General features: G+C 40.9%; 1 protein-coding gene across 1 annotated transcript in view; it reads right to left on the reverse strand.

Moving 5' to 3' along the window:
• The window catches only part of LOC141105640 (alpha-2-macroglobulin-like), a 182,647-nt gene that overhangs the window by 66,840 nt on the left and 96,815 nt on the right, over positions 1–18,992 (reverse strand). Inside the window, exons 18-21 of the mRNA XM_073595611.1 lie at positions 18,691–18,817; positions 2,632–2,857; positions 794–920; positions 357–478 (exon numbers count right to left, since the gene is read on the reverse strand). Of these exons, the coding sequence (XP_073451712.1) occupies positions 357–478; positions 794–920; positions 2,632–2,857; positions 18,691–18,817 (602 nt within the window). The remainder of the gene's footprint in view (positions 1–356; positions 479–793; positions 921–2,631; positions 2,858–18,690; positions 18,818–18,992) is intronic.

An 18,992-nucleotide genomic window follows, 5' to 3' on the forward strand; every position in this document is an offset into this window, starting at 1 on the left:
GGATCACCGCATTCCTGTCTGTCTCCCGCAGGGGGGGGGTTGGCGTTGGTTTGCCACCCCCCAAAATAATGAACACCAGCCATTACTGCCACAGAGCACACAGTTGAAAGCACACATAGACAGGAAAAATAAATACAGAGACAGATGCAGTCAGAGCACACACAGAAAATGCAGAATACCCACACACTAGCCCCATGATAATCCATAAAGCTTAATAGTTTTACCTTCAAATAGCTACCTATTATCTTTCAAATTTAAATGTTTGCTTCCAAATGTGAGTATGATTCCTTTCAATAATCTAAACTAGGCCATGCTTCGAATATTCCTGTGATCTAGATCTGTACTTTCGCACTGACCTGTACAAGTAAGGGTTTCACAATGGTATCAGTGGCTCCTTGTTTGGGAACAAATGGGATCTCATTCTGGCACAGCTCTTTAGTGTTCATGGCCTTAGTCTGTACTGTGATATTTACTTCTCCTGGAAAAAGATGAGGTCACCATTAAATAAGGCTAGACGGTAAAGGTTTACTGTAACATGAAAAGAAACAACTAGTTGGATCCCGTGGGCATCCTAAAAAAAAAAAAAAAATATCCTTCAGAACGAGTTTCATGCCCAAAGGTAGAATGCGTGAGCAGATAAAAGGTGAAAAAAAAAAGAAGGAAAATAGTAACCTGATATAATGATTAAAGTATCATTATACTAATGATTTGCTAATGAACATGTTGACCAGTTATCAACAATACCAGCAAAACAATAAATGTCTAACATCAGGTTCAAAAATCCCCTCCTCACCCAGTTTGGTGGCTTTCAGGTTCCAGTAGAAGGTTTTGCTCTCGTCGGCACACAGGCAGCTGCTGTAGGTACAATCTGTACAAGGTGTCTGCTCCAACTCCTCAGTGGGCCCCAGCGTGACTTTAATCTGTCAAAACAATGTTAGTTAAAGTATATGTAAACCCTCACCTTGCAAAAGCAACAAATTCAGTTTAAAATAGAAATGAAAGACAAAACGTTTGTGTATAGATCTAAAAAAACAAATACCCTGTAAACACTTTTTCTTCCTTTTTTTTTTATAAGTGATCACACTTTTTTCTGTTTTCAGCTGTATAAGAGCTGAGGGAGGAAAACAGCAGCTGGGCTCTCATGCCTAGTGTGGTCAGTTTTTAATAGGAAAGCAGAGGGGCTGGCAGGAACACCGGGGATTTCACACAAAGGAAGCAATACAAAGAGAACAGGTTACTTTTTTTATAATACAAGTACATGGTACAGAAGACACATGTCAGGAATATGAAATGTTGGATTTAAAGTCGAAGGTCTTAACCTATAAGTCACATTAAGCTACATCCATAAGACTGATATATGATTAGAGTAAAGGCATACATTTTCATTTAGCTACAGGCTTTAGAAAGGTCAATGACAGTGTCTGTATAAAAATCTATAGAACATAAGCTATCAAAAATGTGCAGATAGTTTTGAAGTGTATCTAGTTGGCTTTGAGAGAATTTTTTTTTTAAATAAAACTGGAGTTTCCCATTTAGGGGTCATGTCGATGGACTTTCCATTGTGTTCAAGCTGCTTTTCTATGATATACAAGTCAACATGAATGAAAACGCAATTCACCTCAATGCAAATTAGAAAAAAAATGTAAGCAACTGAAAGGCACACCAAAGCAACTCAAAGCATCTTGGAAGTTCCTAAACACACACACTGCATTTGATATACTGTTGAGCCTGCAGTCTGTCTACACAAGCCTTAAAGCTAGCCATAGGAATCAGAGGATGTCTAATGGTCTAGGCATAAACAAGTTTGGGTCAATTCATGTTTATTCTGCAAAGCTAGAAGCAGTAGGCACCAGCGGCGGCCCGTCCATATGGGGCGCAGGGGCGCCACCCCTCTAATCCATGCACCCGGCCCCTAATTTACATGCAGGGCACTGGACACCAAGGGAGTCCAATGGGGAGTTTTATTTTTATTTTTTAGAAGCCCTAACTGGCTTCAAAAAAGGGTGGACTTGGGGCGCAGTGCCCACCCAGTTGTGTGACAATCGCAAATTAATATTCACTATTGTCCTGGCTCAGGAAGTGGGTCCTGTGACCCAAATGGCCCGAGAGGAGAAGCGTTCCTATTAACCGCCGAGGAGGAGGAGGGAGGAGATGCAGGGGAAACGCACCACTGTGAAGCCGAGGAATTGGGAGACGCAGGGTGAAGCCGGCCCCTGGCGCCTGGAGGAAGCTTGTGACCTAGATGGGGTAAGTGTGGAGACCGATCGACCAACCTAGGGGAGGGTGGGGGTGTGGAAGACCAAACCGACCGTGTACCCCCCCTCCAGGCTGCCTAGGCCGTGGTGATGTAATGCACCCATAGACCTTACATAGTTGCCCAATAAATTGGATGGATTGGGCTGCAATCAAGTAAGGTCTGTATCCATTTAGTTTGTGCTTGATTGGCTAAAGAGTATTCCTTGTTCAAATGTTTTATTAAATAATAAAAACAAAAAAACAGCAAAGAGTACAAAAGTACAGAAGTAACCAAAAAATCAAAGAGGAACAAGGAAAGCACATTATATCTCATGGATCACAGGCAACAATGTGCAAATGAGCGGATAAAGAATATTCAGATGATTTGTTCAATACCTTAATGCACTGTTTGAGATAATTAAACACCAAGGCTTTAAGAGTGAAACTTTCTCCTCTCACTACAGAGTATGGGAGGGTGAGATCCACAAAGAATGGCTGGAAGACCCGAAGAGAGACAGGAGGAGACAGGCCAAATCCACTCTGACCCAAACATACGGCCCCGGCATTCCAGTCTGTGATGGTGTCTGGAGCCTTTTGAAGGAGGTCAGTACTGCCAGAGTCTCTAGAAAAGACAAGACAGAGAACAAACAAGAACAAATAGTCAAACAAATTAAACAAACCAAGTTGGACAAAAAGTGAAGCAGTTGATTACAGTAGCCGATCAGTTTTTATCCATCATTCATGGGGAGAATGAAGCAAAGAAAGTAAATGGTTGACAAAGATACCTTTTTATCCAGTTTTCTTACCCTATTTTTTATCTTCATAACCTCCCAAACAGAATGTATGCATAGCAACTGTAAACATGAAGAAATATGGAGCTACCACACATAGCAACCAAAATCCACATTTTCGGTCTTTCATTTATCATAAGCAAGTATAACAAATAGTACTGTATATAGTGCCTTGAAAAAGTATTCATACCCCTTGAAATTTTCCACATTTTGTCATGTTACAACCAAAAATGTAAATGTATTTTATTGGGATTTTATGTGATAGACCAATACAAAGTGGCACATAATTGTGAAGTGGAAGGAAAATGTTAAATGGTTTTCAAAATGTTTTACAAATAAATATCTGAAAAGTGTGGCGTGCATTTGTATTCTGCCCCCTTTACTCTAATAACCCATAACTAAAATCTAGTGGAACCAATTGCCTTCAGAAGTCACCTAGTTAGTAAATAGAGTCCACCTGTGTGTAATTTAATCTCAGGATAAATACAGCTGTTCTGTGAAGCCCTCTGAGGTTTTTAGAGAACGTTAGTTAACAAACAGCATCATGGAGGCCAAGGAACACACCAGACAGGTCAGGGATAAAGTTGTGGAGAAGTTTAAAGCAGGGTTAGGTTATAAAAAAAAATCCCAAGCTTTGAACATCTTACGCAGCACTGTTCAATCCATCATCGGAAACTGGAAAGAGTATTGCACAACTGCAGTCCTACCAAGACATGCCTGGGCAAGTAGAGCATTAATCATAGAAGCAGCCAAGAGGCCCATGGTAACACTGGAGGAGCTGCAGAGATCCACAGCTCAGGTGGGAGAACCTGTCCACAGGACAACTATCAGTCGTGCACTCCACAAATCCTGCTTTTAAGAAAGAGTGGGAAGAAGAAAGACATTGTTGAAAGAAAGCCATAAGAAGTCCTGTTTGCAGTTTGTGAGAAGCCATGCAGGGACACAAACATGTGGAAGAAGGTGCTCTGGTCAGATGAGACTAAAATTTAACTATTTGGCCTAAAAGCAAAACGCTATGTGAGGCGGAAAACTAACACTGCACATCACCCTGATCACACCATCCCCACCGTGAAACATGGTGGTGGCAGCATCATGTTGTGGGGATGCTTTTCTTCAGCAGGGACAGGGAAGCTGGTCAGAATTGATGGGAAGATGGATGGAGCCAAATACAGGACAATCTTAGAAGAAAACCTGTTAGAGTCAGCAAAAGACTTAAGACTGGGGCGGAGGTTCACCTTCCAGCAGGACAACGACCCTAAACATACAGCCAGAGCTACAATGGAATGGTTTAGATCAAAGCATATTCATGTGTTAGAATGGCCCAGTCAAAGTCTAGACCTAAATCCATTTGAGAATCTGTGGCAAATTGCTGTTCACAGAAGCTCTTCATCCAATCTGACAGAACTTGAGCTATTTTGCAAAGAAGAATGGGTAAAAATGTCCCTCTCTAGATGTGAAAAGCTGGTAGAGGCATCCCCAAAAAGACTTGCAGCTGTATCTGCAGAGAAAGGTGGTTCTACAAAAGTATTGACTCAGGGGGGCGCCATACAAATGTACTCCACATTTTTCACATATTTATTTGTAAAAAATTTGGAAAACCAATTATCATTTTCCTTACACTTCACAATTGTGTGCCACTTTGTGTTGGTCTATCACATAACATCCCAATAAAATACATTTACCTTTTTGGTTGTAACATGACAAAATGTAGAAAATTCCAAGGGGTATGAATACTTTTTCAAGGCACTGTAGCCAATTGTAAAAAAAAAATAATCACCAACTTTTGCTTTTAATAGGTTAAAATGAGCACCAATATAGAGATAAACCCAAAAAACAAAAATTTAATAAATTGCCTATTATCAGTCCTTGTGGTGGCTGCATTCGTTTTTTTTTTTTTTTTTTTTTCAAGCTTCTTACCCTTTATTTTCAGCTGATTCTCCACATAGAAGAACAATGTTGTCACCCTATGCTCCTCTCCTGATTTGGAGAACATGATCATCCTGCTCTCCCCATCTCTATTACATAGGGAGAGGTGTTCTGTAGTTCACAGAACTGAACTGGGAAGGCTTGCAACTGTTTGAGATCAACGATGGGTGCGCAGGAAGTTACAGTGACACTGCAATTCTGTCAAGGTCAATAGGTACTTTCTGGACTTGCAGAAAATGTTTTTAGCCAGAAAGAAGAAAACAAATTGGACCACCAAATTCAAGGACTGGTAAGTTTCAATATATTACATTTGTGTTGTAGAGTTTAAAAGAGAAGTAGGCCAAAACTTTTTTTTTTTTTTTTGCACAGGAGTGCACTTACTTATGCTCGCCTTTGACCCAGGGTCAGCTTATAGCAGGCTGTGGCCCAGTGTCAGCTGATGTCACAGAGCTGCTCCAGTAGGGTTGCCACTAGGGATGCACCGATACGATTTTTTCTACGACGAGTACAATTACCGATATTTCTTTTTTTTTTTTTTTTTTAATTGTATTTTTTATTGAAGTATCAAAGAATAGGTACAAAATTGTATCAGGGTGTACATTGCACTATCAACAAAAGTGCATTATAAACAAACATAATGAAAACAAAAACAAAAAAACAAACAAGTATAAGTGATAAAAGAGTGTTCACATACATAAGGCACATATATGTATTAAATTAAATCTTTATGATGGATGCGATAAGCATACTGCAGGAAAGTAACCAAAATCCTGTGGGTAGTTCAGAGTATATACACAGGAAACGTAGAATTAAATTATGTTAGGAATAGAGCATATTTGGTAGTATGGGGGTCCCGAATTCCGAAAGATCCCATGGTTCCCATATTTTATTGAATTGGGGGGTGCAGTCATGTACCGAAGCCATCAAGAACTCCATTGTCCGAATCTCAGCCACTAAATGTAGAAACCCGGACCATGGGGGAGGTGTATTGGATAACCAGAAAAATGGGATAATCCTCCTGGCGGCTAGCATTATATAGGATATCAGTTTGTTTGTCTTTTTTGCTACCCCCGGGGGGGGGGATGACCCAAAAGGTAATTCAAAGGATCCAACGGAAGAGACACCCCAGTTACCTTTTGTATAAGCAAATGAACATCATTCCAAAAAGCTTGTATCAAGGAACATTGTCAGAAGATATGGAATAGTGAGCCTATATCAGATCCACACCGCCAACAGAGCTGTGAAACTGAAGGATCATACTTATGGATTACATCAGGAGTTCTGTACCAAAACATGAGAATCTTGATGGTTGTCTCCCTCTGAGTGACACATTTAGAAGATTTAAAGGTAGAGGGCCAGATCCTATCCCACATTTGTATTGTGACAGGACGGCCCACCAACTGAAAACACTTGCGCATGTAATTATGTAATGTTTCCGAAATTGGGGTCGGCTCATGGAGGATACGATAGATACCTGAAATTAGGTGCAATTGATTGGGGCCTTGAGCGCACAAGTGCTCAAAGGTAGTTGGTTTATCCAGGGTCAGGGTTGGCAATTTAGAATGAAAAAAATGTCTAACCTGTAAGTAGAAGTGGAAAGAATGTGATGGTAAATCAAATTTCTCTCTTAAAACGTCAAAGGGATGTAGCTTCCTCATTATGGGATGAACTAGGTTCAGCAGCTGGAAGAGATGTACATTTATCCATGAAAAGATCCTGCCCAGGGACATACTATCTGGAATGAGGGGATTAAGTAGTACATTTACAAGAGGGGAGCAGGGGGACATGAGAGGATAACGTTTGAGGCAATTGCGCCAAATGGTTAAAGTTAGTGCCATTGGGCCAGTACACTGACGTTTATAGATAGGTTCTAAAACAGGGGGAGCGCCCCAGACCAAGGAGCTCGGATGGACCGGATAAAGTACCCCCTTCTCAACGGCGGACCATTGGTTAGGTGCCTTTAAGGAAGTCCAAGAGGTGATGGCCCTTAAGTGTGTTGCATGGTAGTATTTAGTGATGTCCGGGGCTCCCAGACCTCCTCTGGACCTAATGGAGAACATCACGGAGCTTGCTATGCGGTGAGCACCGCCATTCCATATAAATTTTAAAAAGGATCTTTGAAGTGTTTTTAATTGTGAGGCGGGTACAGCTACTGGGAGAGTTTCGAAGTAATAAAGTAGCTTGGGTAAGATAGACATTTTTAGCACATTAACTCTGCCCAATAGAGACAAGGGATATTTGGTCCAGGATGACAGGGACTTATTTATATCCAATATAAGAGGAGGGAAGTTAGTGCTATAAAGGGAGGAGTAGTGAGGGGTGAGTAGAATACCCAAATATTTAAGAGAGGTACTACACCATTTATAAGGGTATGATTCTTTAAGTTGGGATAATAATAGCATTGGAATGTGTATAGGAAGGGCTTCAGTTTTAGAATTGTTGACTTTATAACCGGAAATAGCACTAAAAGAAGTCAATAATTTATGTAATGAGGGAAGGGATATCAGCGGGTTGGTGATAGTTAACAGAATGTCGTCCGCAAATAATGATAATTTATATTCCCCCTGTCTCATCACCACCCCACGAATATCTGGATTTACGCGGATAGACTCAGCTAGGGGTTCTAGGCACAGAATGAAAAGCAGCGGTGATAGGGGGCAACCCTGACGAGTTCCATTTGTTATGGGGAAACTAGGAGACAGGAAGGACGACATTTGCACCTGCGCTGAAACATTTGAGTACAAGACCTCCAAAGCTTTTAAAAAAGGACCATCAAAGCCATATACTTTTAAAGTAGCAAACATGTAGGGCCAAATTAGCCTGTCAAAAGCTTTCTGCGCATCTAGGCTCAAGATCAGTGCCGAACGTGAGGTTCTATCTAAAAGGTCTATTAGGTCTATCATACGTCGGGTGTTATCTCCTGCGTGTCTACCAAGAACAAAACCCACTTGATCCCTGTGTATCAGTTTGGGAATAAATGCGGAGAGTCGGGTAGCGAGTATTTTAGTAAATATCTTGTAATCCGAATTTAGGAGGGCTATGGGTCTATAGTTATCTGGGACAGAGGGATCTTTTCCAGGTTTAGGGATAACCAAAATGAACGAGTGGGAAAACTGAGAATGTGGGGGAGTTCCCTTAAGAAGGGAATCGTATAAGGCTAACATATGAGGAGATAGAATGTCAAAAAAAGATTTGTAGTAGGAGTAGGGCAATCCATCTGGGCCAGGGGATTTGTGTAATGGTAGTTTTTTAATTATAGCTAGTAGTTCTTCAGCTGACACTGTTGCATTTAAACTCTCCAGGTCCGTTTTAGATAATTTTGGTAATTTTATATTGGAAAAAAAGCACTCGAAATTTACCTGCGTAAAATCAAAATGGTTCTCCGGAGTCAGGCAATTATACAGTTTGTTATAGAAGTTACCAAAAATTTTGGACATCTCATGAGGGCAATGTGTTCTAGATCCATCTGTCTGCAAAAGGAAATCAGGCAAGGAATTGAACGGACGAGGGCATAACTTATTGACTAACATCCGGTGGGGCTTATTTGAGAATTCGTAGAATTTCTGCTTCGTCCACAGCATGGACCTAGCTGTTTTGTCAAGTTTTGTTGATTTAATTTGTTCTCTAAGGTGAATGACTTTACATAGTTTCTGCACCGTGGGACCACCCAAAAGCCTCCGTTCAGCAGTTACTAGAGCGGACATTAAGGACTGCAATAAACTGTTTCTATCTCTCTTCAGTCGAGAGCCCTCAGCTATACACGCACCTTGGAAAACAGCCTTATGTGCCTCCCACAACGTAGAAACCTGAGATACCGATCCGGAGTTGAGTATAAAATAATCTTTCAAGCTATTTGCTAGGATAGATCGGGATACTTCAGACTGCAAAAGGTGGTCATTAAAACGCCAGTGACAGGATTTAGTATAAGTCTGGGATAACATGAGTTCTAGTGTAATGGGTGCGTGATCCGACCATGTAATAGGGGAAATGTCTGACTCAACTACATAGGGAATAAGTGGAGCCGAGATAAAAAAATGATCAAGACGGGAGTACCTTTTTTGAGCTGGTGAGTAAAACGTAAATTGCTTGACAGAGGGATGTTTTATCCTCCATGAGTCGCATAATCTGTATGATCTAATACATTTACGGAATGCATTGGCTTGAGACAATATTCTTTTAGGTGGGGTAGTGCTAAAAAGCGTTTGTCCCTATTGGGAGACATGACCAGATTGAAGTCCCCACCAACCACCATAAATGGTTGTGAGCAATATTGGGGAGTATCAAAGAGTTTGTTGAGGAACTCAATCTGGCCCGTGTTTGGGGCGTATAAATTAACCAGTGTAAAAGAGTTAGACATGTATTCACAATCTAGAATAAGAAATCTCTCATGAGGATCTACATGTGACCTCCGAACCTTGACAGGACATGCTTTCCTGATCAAGATTGCCACTCCTGCCTTGCCCGTAGAATCAGAGGCGAGATAGGAGATGGGAAAAAACCTGGAGGCAAATTTTAATGATCCTCCTGCCCGAAAATGGGTCTCCTGGATCATCACTACGTCTGCGCCCGAGGCCCTGAAATCTTTCAGGGCTATCCAGCGTTTACCAATGGAGCCCAGGCCTTTTACATTATAGGACATAATTTTTAGAACCATGACTGTGATCTATCTAGGAAGGCTAGTGGAAAAACATCTAGTGCTATAAACCTGGAAGTAACATGAAAATAGGAGTATACACATTGCAGTTTACAATTAATTATAATAATAAACGTTTTCCCATCTCTAATTATTGAAAAACACACTCCAAGTTCTTTTTCCTTTAGAGTAAAATGATAATGACCGTGGGGTCTCAAACTATGGAACACATCATTAGATATGCACAGGAACTGTAAAAAAAAGAAAAACAAAAAAGAAAAATCAAAAGAAAAAATGGAAAAAAAAATTCAAAATTCTGTAGACCTGAGAAAAAACAGTTTCTCAGGGAGCCCTGGGCGTAGACCAGGGCCTGGTGGGGACGTGAAAGGACCTCCATCTGGCAATTCTGCTTGAGGAGATGAGAGAGGGACCGCCGCTCACCTTATGCATTTGGTAGCGGAAAAGACAAAAATAGGACAAAAAGATTTTGAAAAAAAAAAACCTGTAAGTCCTTAGGAGAAAGCAAGGTTAACAAATATAACAAGTATGTTTGACACTTAAAATTTCCAAAAACCTTTAGTAAATGTATCTCAAGGGATGAGCGAGGCAGATACAAAAACTGAAGGAACCAAGACAGCAACATTGTTTCGTCTAGAAAGAAAAAAAAAATTTTGTCCGAAACTCTGAGAAGAAACGGAAATGCTAAAGGCAGGGAAAAATAGAACCAAAAATAAGAGCGTTCAGGGGGGTACTCAAGGGGGTTGCTTAGAAGATCTCAGGTGTTGAGGAGTAGAAAGATGCTTCTTTGATTTGCCCCGAACAGGAGTCCAGATGCGAGTAGGTGTAGTTGGAGGCAATCGGGCCTGTGTGTTGGGAGGAATATTATCTTCTTCCGGTAAAGGGGGGAGTCCCAGACTTTTCAAGAAGGCCTCAGCCTCTTGCAAATCACACAAAGAATATTGGGCTCCATCTTTGGATACAGCTAGACGGAAAGGGAATCCCCAGTAATATGGTATCTTGTGTTGTTGTAAATGTGAGGTGAAGGGGCGCAGATTCCTCCGTTTAGCGAGAGTGATGGGAGAAAGGTCACTAAAGATCTGCAGCTTGGCGCCTTTGTACGTAATTTGGGATTTATTGTGGGTTGCCAGGGTTAGTGCCTCTTTACTTTCAAAGTAGTGAAACCGTACCACAACATCCCTGGGTCTGGCTCCAGCTGGAGGTTTTGGGCCCAGGGACCTATGAGCCTTGTCCAATCGCCAATCTATGTCCACAACTAAGGGAGCCAAGTTATTAAAAAGGCTCAAAAGGTAAGGTCGGAGTTCAGAGTCGCACACTGTTTCCGGAATCCCTCTGAATCGTAGGTTTTGTCGTCTTTCTCTGTTCTCCAAGTCTTCTTGCTGTAATTGGAGTTGAGATACGGAAAGGCATAAGTTATGATTTTCCTCCTCGATCGCTTGTACATAATTTATCATTTTGTCGAATTTATTCTCCAGAGTGTCTGTGCGATCTCCAATTTGGGTTATTTCCCCTCTCAATTCAGCAGCTAGTTTGCTTACCTCAGCCGAAACATTGGACGTAATCTGTTGAAGTAAAAGTTGCAGCTTGGAGTCCAGAATGTCAGGGGTGAGAGTCATATTCAAGGGTGAAAGAGTGGTTGCAGGGTTTTGCGAGCTAGTCAGAGAAGAGTTTGCGGCTTCTTCTGAATCCAGGGAGGGATCCAGTAAGGCGAAAGGGTTCACGGAGGAATTAGAGGAAGCTAGCTGTGGTCTAGTAACATAACGCTCCATTGTTGGTTCTTCTCGTGGCACAATTAGTGGTTTGTAGTTTCGTTGCTGTTGGCCAATTTTGCCCATGAGGTACGCAGAGGTTTTAGTGATCAAACATGCAGGCTTACCTCCAGTGCTTTATATTGCTAATACTGCTGTATGGAGGTCTTGGTGAGCAGGCAGGAGCTTATTTAGGCAGCAACTCTCTCGGGGTATTATTGTGCTCCATTTAGATCCTCAGATCCCCCTTATTACATCTCTACCTCCCCCTCCTGACAGTCTGGGGTGAAAGAAGCAGATCCTGCAGTCCCCAGCCCCTTGCGAGTAACTATGCAGCTGAAGGGACAGAGGGGATGGCTTCTGGGTGTATATGAGAGTCCCAAGATGGCCGCCGGCTCCAGAAGTAGGCCAAAGCCTCGGTCTGTCCTAGTAGGAGGCCACCGAATCAATAAACATGGCCATTTGCAATCACTGGGGCACCCACGGGGGTAGAGAAAGGGATGATCGGGTGGTCTAACTCCCCCCAGGGACCTGACAGTGGATGGTCTTACTCACTGTGACCCAGAGTGTCTGTAATTCAGCCCGCAGGCCGCGTCAGGCTGCCAGGCCGCAGGGCACCGAGGCAGGGTGCCGGATGATTCTCCGCGGCCTCCCCGGTTCCACAAGTCAGTCGGTCCAGTCAGAGCAGGCCTGGCTGCTGTGGCTGCGGGGGCACTGTATAAGGCAACGGATGGATATAGATTGGTGTGAACCAAGAGGAGCTCAGCTCACATACGTCCTTCCAGCAGCAGGTCCGGACACGCCCCCTTCGATACTTCTTTTTTAGTACTCGCCAATATCAATTACCGATACCTACCGCAACTTTTTTGTTTTCACTTCAGCTGTCAGCAATGGTACAAAGCATTGAAAAGTTATTTACAAATGAAATAAATTGATTTTTGTTTTTAATTTTGCGCTTTTTCAATGTGAAATGTGTAAATATATGTTAATATATATGTGCAAGAATATTCACTAACAAAGCAAACAAAAAAAAAAAGTTTTAATTGTTTATCGTTTATAAAATAGACGTGAAAATAAAAAAAGCAGGAAAATAATAATTAAAAGGAGGAGAATAGGGAAATAATTAAGGCTGATTAGAGAAAATTAAGGGTTAATAAGCAGTTAAACAGAGGAACATTTGTTCATCCCTTTGATCTGCAGATGAAGAAACTGAAAGATACAAAAAGAGACAATGTTTCTTTTTATTTTAGTGTTTCAGTGACAGAGCAATGTTGTTAATAAACATTGCCGGCTGCTTTTTTTTTCACAGCTCCAATTACCGGACTTCTTTAACACTTTAGCTGTCAACAGGGGAGACCCACTGACAGCTCAAAGAACTGAGCCTGAGAGTATCGTTTTCTGGTATCGGTGCATTTGCATGAGTACTGATATTTGTGTAAATACTTAGTATCACCACCGATACCGATACTAGTATCAGCTCCAGGCTCTGGAAGGAATCCGCCCAGCCGCCCGGCTGACAGCTGGCTCTGGCTCTCAGCACACGAATAAGAGCCAAAGCCAGCTGCTCCCATCCCCTCTTCTGCCCAACATTCCAGTGAATGCTGAATGAGCAGAGTGCTCTGATCAGACTAAGAACTGAGCGATCGGTGGCCATATGGGCCGAAGTGAAACAGCTACAGCATCATACAGATGCTGCCGCAAAGAGGTGAGTATGTGTGTTTGTTTTTTATGTACCCAAAACCTCTCCTTTAACCACTTGCCGACCATCTGCCACAGTTGTACTGCGGCAGAATGGTACGGCTGGGCGACTCGATGTTATGTAACATTGCTTCACCCTGTGACCACTAGGGGGCGCATGTGTGCAGCCGGAGGCACGCGTGCACGCCCCCTGCTCGCCCAAGGAGCCTATGTGAGTGCCTGGTGGTGGCGATCACCGCCGAGCTCCCACGACCGCTCGGGGCACATGGAGAACCGGGATCTATGTGTGTAAACACACAGTTTCTGGTTCTCTGTGGGGAGAAGAGACAGATTGTCTGTTCATACAGAGTATGAACAGTGATCTGTCATCTCCCCTACACAGTCCCCTCCCCCTTCAGTTAGAACACACAATAGGGAAAACATTAACCCCTTGATTGCCCCCTAGTGGTTAAACCCTTCACTGCCAGTGACATTTTTACAGTGATCAATGCATTTTTAGAACACTGATCGCTGTAAAAATGCCAATAGTTCCAAAAATGTGTCACAATTGTCCGACGTGTCTGCCATAATGTCGCAGTCCCGATAAAAATCACAAATCACCAGAATTACTAATAAAAGAATAATAATAATAAAAATGCCATAAAACTATCCCCTATTTTATAGACGCTATAAATTTTGCGCAAACAAATCAATATACACTTATTGCGATTTTTTTTTACCAAACATATGTATATGAATACATATCGGCCTAAACTGAGGAAAAAAAAGTTTTTTATATATATTTTTGGTGGACATTTATTATAGCAAAAAGTAAAAGATAATGCGTTTTTTTCAAAATTGGCTCTCTTTTTTTGTTTATAGCGCAAATAATAAAAACCACAGAGCTTATCAAATACCACCAAGAGAAAGCTCTATTTGTGGAAAAAAAGGACGTCAATTTTGTTTGGGTCCAACATCGCACGACTGCGCAATTGTCAGTTAAAGCGACGCAGTGCCGAATCGCAAAAAGTGCTCTGGTCAGGAAGGGGGGTAAATCCTTCCAGGGCTGAAGCGGTTAAAGATCAACTCCAGGTTAAACTCCAGGTTAAAACCGCCCCGCTAGCGCCGCTAGAATGACGGTAAAGGGGCGCTATATTTAGCGCCTCTGTACCGCCAGCGCCCGCACGCCTCATTGTGAAAGTAGCCTTACAGAACAGCTAGTGTTTTTTTTTTTTTTTCAATAATAAGGCATGCTCTCATTGGACGAGGTGGAGAGGAGGAGTGGTGACATCAAAATCACCGTCTTGTTCAATCAGAGAATGCCTTGTATTCACTGAGAATATACAGGGTGTTTTGTGAATGGCGATGTTCTGTCAAAATATCCAACTCGTCAGAAACTCCAACTACTTAACTCCCGGTTAAACCATCAGTAATTGGAGATTTTGACGTACTGCTGTTTGGACACAACTCCGGTCTGGTGCACGATAGTATGAGATCCGATTCTAACCAACAAAATGGCTGCCTCCGAGGTGGTGACAACTTTGTCCTCGTTAGCCACCGTGCTGTCAAAACAGCTAAATCTTCCTGTACCAGACTGTATTCGGTTGCCGGTGTTGTGTCCAAACAGCAATTCGTCAAAATCTCCAATCACTTCTGGTTTAAGTAAACCAGAGGTGATGTGGTTGGAGTTTTTGACGAGTTGGCTAATTTCTAGGCATGTGCAGAACGAAAAAAAAATTGTTTTGTTTTGTTTCAATTCGTTATTTACATAAATTAGTTGTTTAATTCATTTAATCTGTTTAATTCATTTTCGGAATCCGTTTTGTTCATTCGTATTCAAATCGATTCAAATTTTCAAGTCCAAATCTGGATTGATTCGAAAAGCTTTCAAATCAATTTTGAATAGTTTTTAAATTCAAGTCATTTTCGAATTTCCAAAGAGTATAAAATAGAATAGAAAATAAAGGCGTAGAATAGAAAAAAAACTGAATAGAATAGAAAAGAATATAACAGAAAATAAAAGAATAGAGTATAATAGAGTAAAACAGAACAAAATAGGATAGAAAATAAAAGAAGAGAATAGAATGGAATAGAATAGAATAAAATGGAATTGAAAAGCATAGATTAGAATAGGAAGATAGTTATATTCATTCTATTCCATTCTGTTGTTTTTTCTATACTATTGTGTTATTTTATATTCTATTCTACCCTATTCTTTTCTATTCTATTCAAATTTGAATTGATTCTATTTGAATTTTGGAAAATTGTTATATTGTTTCTATTCTATTCTATTGTTTTTTTAATTCTATTCTTTTCTATTTAATGATATATATATATATATATATATATATATATATATATATATATATATTCATCCCCCGATGAAGACACGTGATCCCTGTGTCGAACACGCGTAGGGATGGGGCCAGGACGGAGCAAGGATCTGTGAGTTCTACTCAGGATGAGACGCATACCTTACCCCCGTTACTGCTGTATTGTCTGAGGTCTATGTATAGATTGGTTCACTGACGCACCTTTGAATTGTGAGTACCCCTTTGCAGGGAGTGTTTTTATACAATAAACCTTTTAAACGTTATGATACTATTGAGTTCTCTCTTTTTATCACATATTACGTTTGTGGAGCTGCATTGGAGCCGTGCATCAGCTGATCAGCATTGAGCCATGGGAAGGCTCGAAGGCGTGTTTTGGCTTAGTGTAATAGCTGGGTCACACGCTCTGAGGTGAGTGCAGTTCTTGGGGGGTCACTGCAGAGCACTGGAGCATGAATTTGCAGCACAAAGGAACACTTTAAGCATGCTGGATCTGCATCTTGGGACACTTATCATATACACTTATGTGATTCGATTTACAGGATTGCACTGATCATTCTGGGGCATTTTAAAAGATTAATGATCACACTATATGCTGGACACTGAGCACTTTTTGAGTTTTATGCACTTTAATATATTTGTATATAGATTTACATTATTGTTTATGCACTTTGCACTTTACTGTGTATTTGTTATCCATATTTGTATCCACTAATAGATTGTTTAGTGGTGATGCATTATTATTAATTTACCCGAATAGGGTTATTTAACATAGTAGGCACGGCATTTTTCTGCCTTATTATCTCTTTATGATATTTTGTTATATTTTTGTATATATATATATATATATATTTTTTTTGTTTTTTATTTTTGATTTACTTATTGATTGTCACAACACACTTTAGCGCAGCATTATTTTTCTACATAGTCTATTCTATTATTTACTATTCTATTATTTTCTTATGTATTCAAATTCAAGTTTATTCTATTTTATTCTTTTTGGAAATTCGAAAATGATTCGAATTCGAATTTCGTCCGAATTTTTTTTCCCGTTATTTTGGATTTGTTTAAATTCGTCACTATTGTAATTTAACATTTTAAAATTCAGAACAAAAACATGTCTACTAATTTGACAGAACAGTGGTAGTGCCAAGCAAGCAACCTCCTGTGATCAGTGTGCGGTGGGGCAGCTGCTCGGCACAGAACCAGGAAGAGAGCGGCGATCACTGAAGAAACACCAATTACTACAGTGATGGTCATCTTCCCCAGTGTTCCATCGGGTGTGCAATATACCTACTTACATTGGTTCCCAGCTGGACCAATATACTGTTACTATGTAATAAAGATCATATTTGGACTTTAGCTGTAAATATTTTTTTTTAACTGCACAGTACCAAAATATTTGTTCTTCTGGTGAATTTTATGTCTTTCCAACCTACAAAATTCTTTATACACACACAAGCATAGGCGTGCGCACAGGGTGTGCCCGATGTGCCTGGGCACAGCCTAATCCCCATGCTGCCCGAGCCAAAAGTGAGAAATCTGTTCAGACCCCTGATATTTCACCAAACCCCCTCCCCCCAACGTGGCTCCTAAAATAATTGTAATAAAATAAATAATAAAAAGTGATTTTGTAAAAAAATTATATTAAAAAATTGTAAAAAGATTATAAATAATACAATAATAATAATAATAATAATAATAATAATAATAATAATAATAAATAATAAAAAAAAACTACTGACATTGTGCTATGCCCTACTGACACCATCCACTGCTCTACTGACTGACACCAATCTCTGCCCTACTGACACCATCCATGTTTTAATACATTTTAAAATGTTTGTTTACATTTATTTATAAGAGTGTGTGTGATATATATATATGTATATATATATATATATATATATATATATATATATATATATATACCATATTTATCGGCGTATAACACACATTTTTTCCCCTGAAAATAGGGGGAAAATCACGGCTGAGTTTTATACGCTGACAGAGTACCTAGGAGGGGAAGGAGGGGGGCGAGTGCCGCTGGAAATTACTGAGCCATCATCTCCTCTCCATTCGGCTCGCACGTCACACACACAGTTTCGCCTCCGCCACCGGCATTGGACCAGTTTTCTGTCTATCACAGGAACCGGTCCAATGCTGATGGCAGAGGCGGGACTCTGTATGTGACTGTCGACTGAGAGCCGAGTAAACAGTAGATGACGGCTCGGTGATTTCCTGCGAGGAGAGATGGTCAACTGCATTCATTGGGGAGATGGGCGCAGATTAGGCTGCAGATGGGCACAGATCAGGCTGCAGATGGGCACAAATCAGGCTGCAGATGGGCACAAATCAGATTGCAGATAGGTGCAGATCAGGTTGCAGATGGGCGCAGATCAAGCTGCAGATGGGCGCAGATCAGGCTGCAGATGGGCACAGATCAGGCTGCAGATGGGCACAGATCAGGCTACAGATGGGTGCAGATCAGACTGCAGATGGGCGCAGAGCAGGCTGCAGATGGGTGCAGATCAGGCTGCAGATGGGCGCAGATCAGGCTGCACTGAAGCTGCAGATGGGCACAGATCAGGCTGCAGATGGGCACAAATCAGGCTGCAGATGGGCGCAGAACAGGCTGCAGAAGAGCACAGATCCGACTGCAGATGGGTGCAGATTAGGCTGCAATGAAGCTGCAGATGGGCACTAATCAGGCTGCATTTATGATCACTGACCAATATTTTGCTTCAAAGTGGTTTATTTAAAAAAAAAGTAATTTTTCCTGAAACTTCCCTCTTAAATTGGGGTGCGTGTTATACGCTGATAGATATATATAGATAGATATATATATATATATATATATATATATATATATATATATATATATATATATACACACACACACATGTGCATGTGTGTTTGAGCTTTGGGCTGCACACCCTAATGCAATAGGCTGCGCACACCTATGCACACAAAATCTGCTCGGGACGATTATCTCATGCAAGTTTAAGCTTGCAACCCCTCCAGTCATTATAACATCCATGGTAAATGTAATGGTTTGTGGGAATGTTTTACCCATCTTCTATAATTTACAGGTTTCCAAACAGTCAACGGTGCCCCAAAGTATGGATGTGTCTGAGATTGAGACAAAATCTCGTGAAAACCGTAACATTTCACCATTACAGAAAATGAGAGTGAATCCTCCAAATAAGGACACAGAAAGCACCTAACAGACAATCTAACCCTTCTTTTTTATTGGACAAAACATGTGTTGGCTGCATTTCCACTTTAAATTATCTCCTCTTTTTATACTGAATGTACAAGCTGAGACTCACCCTACTGCTACAAGTTCCCATAGCCAGGTCTCAGGAAAATATGTCCGAACCTTCTCCTTTTCTTTCTCTTCTACTGTCCCCACATTGGGTATGAGTTTTCTTCTATTACCTAGTTCAGGTTGTGAAGCTGAAAAAAAATAAAAACAGGTTGGTGAGTATATTGTATGCAGCTATATGTATATTATTGGGGAACTACATATTGGAGGTGGAGGACTACACTACATATCCTCTGAACTGATTTGGTTGCGCATAGTAACCTTTTTTTCCCTTTATTCCTTTAGGGGTTTTTTTTTCCCTGGCTA

The sequence above is a fragment of the Aquarana catesbeiana genome, linkage group LG08 (assembly GCF_042186555.1).
Source record: "Aquarana catesbeiana isolate 2022-GZ linkage group LG08, ASM4218655v1, whole genome shotgun sequence".
NCBI lineage: Eukaryota > Metazoa > Chordata > Amphibia > Anura > Ranidae > Aquarana > Aquarana catesbeiana.